Raw genomic sequence first — 9,083 nt, 5'->3', positions numbered from 1 at the left:
TTAAAATATTCCGACATCCTATGCTAGACCACACAGTAAAATCTATAAACATATTTAGTATTTGTATTTCGGTGATCTCTCTATCTTTTAACGATAAATTTAACAGCTCAGCTAATAAAGCCATTATTATTTTCGGATTTCATGTGAATTGTTGTATTTGTGCATGCGTAGTTAGCTACAAAAAACGCGCTCGTTCGGACACCTTACAGAGATGGCACAGACTGCCCTTTGTCGTACATACCTCACGGTGGACGCAAATAGGATGCTAATTGCTTTGACAAATTCTCTCGCGCCGCAAATTGATAAGTGAGTGCCACGTCGACTGCGGCTTGTTGCTCTGCTATTTGTCCATTTGATTTATGTCATTATTATTCATTATAATTTTGATCGAAACGGAAAATTACGGAGACAATTTGAGATCAAGAATTGAATCGACGCACACGGCGACAAGTGCGGGGAGCAGCACATGCTCTTCATACTCTCATCTTACTATCAACAAATATCAGCAAGTCACAGCGACAAAGAGTGATCTGCGAATTATAGTATTTTTTTTAGATGCAATTTCTCATAAAAGTTTGTAGATAAATTTTATTATCAGTATTTGATATTAGCATAATGTCCGTATTTAAAACATTTGGCTGAGTAAGACAACACCTCAGTTGCACTCTTCATGTTATCGCGACGACGTCGATTACACAACCATCGGATGGTTGCGCGTTCCAGCTTCCGCGAGCCTAGATAAGCGCCCACGCCGTCGAAGGGCACTATCTTTTCGCAACTGATTGCAATACGTATCGGTTGGGCCAACGGACGTATAAGCGCAAGGACACCCACAAGGATAAACAAATCCGTATCTACAAAGAACCGTTGTCTACGAAGTAGCCACAAGAAAATAACTAAGATAAAACGCGACTATACGAATTAAATACATTTAAAAGTGTTCTAGTTCAACAAAAAAATACGTGTACAGTGTGTATTTCAAGGAGAACGTAATTCCATTTCCATCTTTCGTTCGTCAAATGTTGAACTTAAATAGAACTTAATTCAAAATAATTCAAGTTCAACGCAACTATTAAAGTGTGTGCTGTCAGTCGTTAGTTGGGGCTAAGATGACGAAAACTAAAAATCTCACAATTGAAGGTATGTACTATATACAGTTGAACTTCCATAACTCGAACTTCTACAGCTCAAAGTTCTCCATAACTCGAGCTCTTAAATTGGCAACGGAAGTCAAATTGCATACGAATTGCCTTCCGTAACTCGGGAGTCTCTCCAACTCGAAGCGGATTATGTTAATTCGAATTAGGGAAGTTCAACTGTATATCTCAGCGATGTAAGGCAGTTGAAGTTTAAATAAGTAAAATTATTTAATTAATTAAGCTAGTCATGTCGCTTAGGGGATTGGGATTGGGCAATTTGGGGAACGAATACACAAAATGCGTGCGACCGTCACAGAATAGTTGAATAAATGCTTCGAATCAATCACATTATAAGAATAGAAATTGTCATTCCTGTACTCTGTGAATTTGACTGAAAAATTCTACAAATTCATTCACATAAAAAAAGATAAAATCGAATAGAAATTTAAAATACACAAAAATTTAAGTTTAATTATAAAATTTGTCCCATTTCCTTTTATATAAACTGTTTGGCTCTCACAAATAAGGTAAAACGTAAGTGAAATTGCTCGTCAGACTTCCAACCGTCTTTTTAATAAAATTCCAACCACTATCAATTTTTATTTGTGTGAAAAAACAATTGTCCGATCGTCAATCGTATTGCTAAATAGATCAATAATGGCATGTACAAGTCTCAATACTAATCCCATTCCTTATATTCGGAAATTCTGAAATTTTAGTTTCATATTTCCCATTAACTATCTTCCGTTGAAATATGTCGCTCATGATCTTGGTTGGCTTTTCGTAGTTTTATGCCCGACACAGACCATTTTCAGCTCACCTAAATGTGATTCAGGTTGTTCTGAGCTTTTTTTGAAATAATTAAAATAAATATTTTCCATTTCCAAATTGACCTTAACCTTTGCGGCATAATCTACTCATCATCTACTAAATACCGGATGCGCATTACAGACTAACTAACTAAAACAAATATGCTAACCTTGCTTTCATTTTTATCAAACTTCAAAGCATGTAATCTAAATACACAATTACAGAGCTGCAAAGTTAGACTCCCGTCAGATACAAGTACTGCTGCGATTAAAGCACTTCAACCCGTATTTACAGTCGCAGCAAAATTAGCTGACTGCCTGTTAGACATCAAGTGTTTTTCGCTATTTATAACACCCCTACAGCTTTTAACGGTGAATTAATATGAACACAGTGACAGTTTCACCGAGTTGTTGACTCTTTTGGCAAGATTTATTGCCATCAGGTGTCACTGGCAGCCGTCACTCCAAGTGACAACTTCAAGCTCTTGCTTATCACTTATCTATGTGAGAAAAATTGCAAAAATAAACAATTTTACATTAAAATGTGAAAATATTCTAAGAAACTAAAATGTATATATTTGTGGGGGTTTATTCAAATGCACGTGGGAATAATATGCGACTTACTAAAATTAGGTGAAACCTGAAATTTAGATAAGCCTTTTAATTTTCTTCGCTAATATGATATTATCTATTTATTTAGGTTTAAAATTTAGTCGCCGTGTGACTTGTGGTCTTGTGTTTTTACGTCACATAACGAGCTTTCAAGCAGACTTAGGGGGTAGTATAAAAATAATTGTTTGTTTGCGATTTCAAAGCAGTGATGCTAGTCATTCTTAAAGATATAAACATAAATATGAGAGCAGGTGTAGCACGGAAGATTTACAAATCTGTCTACCACTTACTGACATTAAACACCTAAAACAAACAGTTACCTCGGTGGTGCCCTTTACCTGAAGGAAGTACTAGAAATTACCCAAAATTTTTTCTATATTTTGCCTATATGTCCAGAGGCTATTCAATATTCTTTTGTATGTCAAAAACATACATTGCTTTATAGTGCGTGTCTGAGCAAAAATCATCTCTTATTTGCGCATAAATAAATCTCAATGTCACGATCGCAAACAGATTTAATGACAAGTGTTGGATATAAAGCAAACAGCATAATAATGGAGTTCGGTGTGTAAATAAGTCATACTCGTCAACTCCTATGTTCTTATACGAGTATGTTTGAGCAATAATTTTGGATGCTCAAATTGAGGCTAACAAAAAAAATTAATTCTAAGCCAACAAAAACTAGTTGAAGCTGAAAGTAAAGAATTCTTTATTCCTTTTTTAAGCGTTGATGGGTGCAATTAAACCTCAATGAGTGCATCGTCAAGATCGATCGATCGTCATGTCGATCGATTTTAGCTGTGTAACAACAACAGTAAAGTGTTGAAATTCCAGTCGGTCGTTAATTTGCCGATGCGAACCTAAAAGTCTATGGACTAACTCTGAACCCCAAGCAACAAATACTCAATATTCATAAAATTTTCTCTGAGATAATGGGTCATTTAATGATGGAATGGAACAATGGAAACAATAAATAAATTGCAGTAAACACTCGATTTGATGTTGAATCGCGGTAGAAGCGCTAATAATTAATTTTTTTATTGATAAATCAAAGTAATCACATATAATTAATGACACCTAACATTTAACGTGTGATTCCATATATGAAATAGTGTACATATGTATGTATGTGCTTTTGAAAAAATCCCCTAAAATGTTAACAAAACAAAAGCAGGCGCAAAAAATGTTTGTCCAACAATTAACGTTAGTTTTATATCTAGATTTATATACATACGTACATATGTATTTCCGAAAGCTTTCTCATAAAAAAACATTGGCTTTGGCAATATACTCCCTAGCTTCGAAGTTAAGCCACGGTTTATTCAGTACTGAAAGCTCTTTCGCACTACATTCATACGCTCAATTCACATTCTATGTATGGTTGTACTACCTGATCGTTCAATGAATGATCGCTTATTGTTATTACTATTCAAATTTCGCAATTAGTTTCAAAATGAGATTCTTCATAAAACGTACATTTCGGTTGCCACAGTTGACAAATTACAGCTCCCACAATTGTAATGTTGGCGCAAATAAGCAAACTCCAGCAATTAACGAGAGATCAGTGGAGAATAGTCTTGTGAATGGAAAAAATGACGATGCTATACAAAATGCGGATAACTTAGTGGAAAATAAATGTAAATAACTGTTCGTGTAATAATAAAATATTAATACTTTATAACAGTAATATGAACGATGTGCTGGCGTACAATGGTCACGCACTTCAAACACTTAACGGCCATCATACTCGTACTAAATAATTAATATTTTTAAAACGTTAACAACAAAAACAAAAAATATGACTTTAGTTGTCATTACCAACATATATTTACAGTTTAAAACCCGACAATTGTTCCAAATATTAAACGTGCTTCAAGCAATTCAATGTCATACCAATTACTAGTACAGTTGAATATATACTTTTGTTTTATATTCAACAGCAATTTTTGCTAAACTATATTTTTTATAATAATTGCTTGTGTCATTTACTTACAGCTCTGGAAGAGCTAAAACCAATGAAAAATGGTGAATTCCTGGACACCAAGGTGACGATAGAAGCCGTGAAATATGAGCAGCCACCAGAGAAACATTGGATTTTACGACGCTTATACTTTTTGAATTGGCTGCAAAACTACGATCGTGAAACTGCCATAGCGGATTTAATTGCAGGCATCACATTGGGTCTGACGATAATACCACAAAGTATCGCATATGCCTCACTGGCTGGACTCTCATCGGAATATGGCTTGTACTCGGCTATTATTGGTAAGTTGACAGGAGTAGGAGCAAAATTTTTCGTTTTGTGGAGGGAATTCTTTTTGTTGACAAATTGTGAACATAAACATTAACATACATATTCATATATTTCTTAATTGGCTTATTGTATTTACAACTCTTCATTTCCTCTCTTTTAGGCACACTTTTCTATTCCTTATTTGGCACAATTCCACAAGTATCAATTGGACCGACCAGTTTAATGTCCTTGATGGTGCTGCAATTTGTTGCTGATCGACCAGTGCAATTTGTTTTTGTACTCGCATTTCTAGCGGGTCTTGTGGAGCTTCTTATGGGCGTCTTTCAGTTGGGTAAGCTACTACAATAATTATTCAATTGCATACACACCCTCTAACAGGCTAAAAAATAACTGACTACATTAGCCATCGCTGTCTTTAAGACCTAGGATTGTTATTCTTTTTTTTTTGGAATTTTTAATTAATTTCTAATAAATTTAAAAATAATTATTTAGTCGGTGAAAACAATTTTCGTTTATGCAATGAAAACGTTAATTTATAGAAAAGAACCAACAGAGCATTCGTGGAGTTCCAGTTCGTGGAAGCTCTCAGCTTTTCCAAAAGAAATTCTAAAATCTGTTTCAGTGGACGTACCGCATTTTTACACGTTATTATGCACTTAACATTCATTAAATTACGTTGATTAGAAAAAATTTCCGACAGCAACAAATGCTATTGCTACTCATGGAATAAACAAATTAATGTCACTAATTAGTTTAATAAGCAAATCATTACATTTGTCATTGTTCTGAAATTAACTTTGACAAATTTTCACACATATTTGCCCACATATCTATGTGAATTGCTGCTAAAAATAAATATAGTTAAATTCTGTACTTTCCACAGTAAAATGTGTGAAATGTAAAGACAGCTTATTTTTGCATGTGCATCAATATTAGCTTTAAACGGAACGGATACAATGTACGTATGTTAATTAATTGAGATCTAATAGATGAAATAAATATACATTTAGTGAGTAGCTAAGCAGTGGGGTCCAGCAATTTAGGTTTAATTGGTAAAACCAATATATAATAAGTACTTACTAAGAACACCTCTTAATTAGAATTGGAAATTATAATCGAAATAAAAAAACAAAAAAATGCAGTTAATAACAAATCACACTATTTGAGGACATGTCTCATGAAGAATTTAGTACTATTATATAATATAATCAAATAAAAGCTCAATAAACATATACACATTTCAATTACAAAAAACTTTTCCATTTCACATTGCGCCACCAGGTTTCGTCGTCAACTTCATACCAACGCCAGTAACGAAAGCATTCACCAGCGCCACCGCTGTCATTGTCGCTGCAGTGCAATTTAAAAATTTATTAGGCCTGAAAGGAAAAGGTGTACCATCATTTGGCGAACTCTTCAAGAGCATAAAGTACTCGGATGCCCTACTGGGTTTCATTTGTTTGGTGGTGTTGCTGCTCTTGAGAGTAAGTATGCTATAATAGCTGTCATCGATTCGTTAAACCTTAGAGAGTTACGAATCAAACAGACACAGTTATAACTCACGTAGAAATATAATGTAATCTTCACGTTTATTTTTCGCCGCTCCACAGCAATTAGCTCACATTAATTTCAAGAGGGACACACCGCATACACGCAGATTCAAGAAATTTCTTTGGTACGTGAGCATCTCACGCAATGCACTGGTTGTATTCATCTGCAGTACAATTACATACTTTTGGATGAAAAATCGTTCGTTGGAGTCCATACCATACACGCTCACCGCCAAGGTTACCTCAGCTCAATTGTCATTCAGTTTGCCACCATTCGCCTTTGACTACAAGAACACAACACTCGTATTCACCGATATCATACACGAACTGGGCAGTGGCATTGCTGTGGTGCCCATTGTGGCAATTTTGGCGAACGTGGCCATTGCTAAGGCCTTTGGTGAGTTGGAAAATACCCTAATTGTGTGTTCGAGAAAAATAGTTCAATAATTTGATTGCTTGTAGTTAAGGACAATCGCTTGGATGCCTCCCAGGAAATGCTGACGTTGGGTATTTGTAACTTGGCTGGTTCGTTCTTCCATTGCATGCCCACCTGTGGTGCCTTCACGCGTTCCGCCGTCAGTCAGGCGAGTGGTGTACGAACTCCGCTATGCGGTATATATACAGGTGAATATCTACCAGCAAGTAAATCATAAAGCAAATGTAAAAATGTGTTTTGCATTATTTCGTCTGAAGCTCTCTTGGTGTACTTGGCGCTCAGTGTACTTACTCCCTACTTTGGTTATATACCAAGATCATCAATTTCGGCATTACTTATTGTTGCTGTGGTGTTTATGGTGAGTACATAAAGACAAAAAAAGAACACAAAGCAATTCTAAAATAGCCCTCACCAAAATGGCGATCAGGACACCCATTTTCTAGAACAAATATGAAATGTTATATATTTATGGGCTTTATCTATAAATATCATTTGATACTTCAATAACTCATGGTAATAAACATAGGAATAATTAGTTTATTAATGATTAATTCTTTCAGGTCGACTTCTCGCCCATTAAAGAACTTTGGCGTACGAATAAAAAAGACTTCTTCAGTTGGGTGGGCTGCTTTATCGTATGCCTCGCCACTGGCGTAGAAGTGGGACTGTTGTTTGGTATCGTGCTGAACATGATATTCGTACTTTTGCGATTAGGAAATCCCAAGGTGGAGGTGACGCTGAAAGAGGTAAGCGTGAAATAGCGATTTACCACCCAAGGTTAATAATTCTTTCTTATAACACTTTACTCTCCTCTACTATTCCAGGTGGAAAATCGTAATTACATCTTCGTCAGCCCTACTTCCGATGTCTACTATTCGGGTATCGAATATATACGCGATAAAATCAACGACGCTTGTTTGCTGTATCGAGACGATTTTCCGATTGTGTTGGATTGTCGCCGCTTCATGCAGTTCGATGCTACATTCGTGGATGTGATCAGTGCTGTTGCTAAGGAATTGCACGAACGTGATGTATTATTGGTATTGTACGGTATTAGTGACGAATCCCAGGAGTTAATGCATAAATCGCCGAACATCAACTACTGTGAAGCTGGTCATATCTGCTCGGATGATTTGTCACCAAAGAAACAATAAGTTTGAAGGAATACGAAGAATAATTGAGGCAAAGAGCAACTGAGATCACATTTGTAAATAGAAACTTCAATCGAAAATGTAGAAGAATGCAGTAGTATTATTGTTCATTAAAACCGCGTATATTTTATGTAAGCGCTGGAGAGCACTGGAAACGATAAAGTTCCACATTATCTACTCATAGACCACATTATTGTCATTGCTAGTTAATTAATTGATATTATTTTACTTTTAATCGTTATCTTGAATAAAGTATTAAATCTTTTGAATTATACATACATACATATGTATTATTAATGTTGATTTCTTCTCATCGTTATTAATTGATGTCACCAGGGCATACATAGTCCCGGAATTTTGTCCTCAACTATGAATGTGAGCTCATTGCTCAAAACTTTCAAATAGTCAGTTATTCTGAATGCCTAAAAGTTCATGCACCTCACGTATACTATTTCTCTCTGGCACATAAAAATTCCGCGGAACAAAGGTGATTTTTAAGGAGAGACCTACATATATGGTATAGTATGAGCAATATAACTTTCCTTCAGTATTGTACATAGACTCGGTCACTGATGAAAAAAATGGTTTCAAGGCAGACATTTTTAATGACCATTCATGATATGCTCGTATTTGGACTCCATTTCTTAGGACTCTTAAGTGTATTTCCGATAAAAGCCAAGCCATTACTCAAACCGATATAATTCGATGGATTTTATATCAGTCTGTGATTATCACAGATTATGTTTCTCGTGGAATTAGGGGATTTCAACAACTAACCCCAAGTTTGAGAAACCTTTGAACGATGAAGAAGTACACTATGAAGCGTGTCAGTTGGTATAATAATTTTTTAAAACAATGACTATTGCCAATGAGTGCAACTAAATATAGTTACAAAATATACTATTTGGTGTTTTCAATATCGCATTTTAAACTAATAGGAAACATTATTTTGCCGTTCTGTGGTAAAGCGAACGGCGTCGCGGGGACTTTACTTTGATGATTTACGACGGTATGGCTTTATTCATTTAGCATTGTTGATTCTGCACTCTGAAGCTTTATTAGATAATAAATGTAAATAAACATGAAGTGAAAAATGATATATAAATGTATAATTGTTTTATTTTCTTGCAAC

At 35.3% G+C, this 9,083-nt stretch overlaps 1 protein-coding gene across 2 annotated transcripts; it reads left to right on the top strand.

Annotated features, from left to right (window-relative positions):
• Nucleotides 1-654: 654 nt before the first annotated feature.
• LOC105221554 (sodium-independent sulfate anion transporter) lies at nucleotides 655-8,229 on the top strand. 2 transcript variants are annotated; one of them, XM_011198619.3, is made up of 9 exons: nucleotides 655-1,140; nucleotides 4,556-4,825; nucleotides 4,975-5,145; nucleotides 6,096-6,298; nucleotides 6,425-6,761; nucleotides 6,827-6,988; nucleotides 7,058-7,158; nucleotides 7,361-7,546; nucleotides 7,625-8,229. In XM_011198619.3, exons 1-9 carry the CDS (start codon nucleotides 1,110-1,112, stop codon nucleotides 7,952-7,954), a joined length of 1,791 nt encoding a protein of 596 aa, XP_011196921.1. In that variant the 5' UTR covers nucleotides 655-1,109; the 3' UTR covers nucleotides 7,955-8,229. The 2 variants fall into 2 exon arrangements, with proteins under 2 accessions (XP_011196921.1, XP_011196920.2); XM_011198618.3 differs by lacking the exon at nucleotides 655-1,140 and adding an exon at nucleotides 3,914-4,197.
• Nucleotides 8,230-9,083: the final 854 nt, after the last annotated feature.

This window comes from Zeugodacus cucurbitae, chromosome 2 (genome assembly GCF_028554725.1).
Source record: "Zeugodacus cucurbitae isolate PBARC_wt_2022May chromosome 2, idZeuCucr1.2, whole genome shotgun sequence".
NCBI classification, from domain to species: domain Eukaryota; kingdom Metazoa; phylum Arthropoda; class Insecta; order Diptera; family Tephritidae; genus Zeugodacus; species Zeugodacus cucurbitae.
Note: the sequence above shows the minus strand (reverse complement) of the source record. Positions and strands in the feature narration are given on the sequence as shown.

What these genes read in the sequence shown, in the direction of transcription:
- LOC105221554 (XM_011198618.3), top strand. Translation starts at nt 3,966, where the DNA reads ATGATCGCTTATTGTTATTACTATTCAAATTTCGCAATTAGTTTCAAA. An exon ending in CTTGTACTCGGCTATTATTG is followed by an intron (nt 4,826 to 4,974) that starts GTAAGTTGACAG and finishes CCTCTCTTTTAG; the next exon opens with GCACACTTTTCTATTCCTTA. An exon ending in TGGTGTTGCTGCTCTTGAGA is followed by an intron (nt 6,299 to 6,424) that starts GTAAGTATGCTA and finishes GCCGCTCCACAG; the next exon opens with CAATTAGCTCACATTAATTT.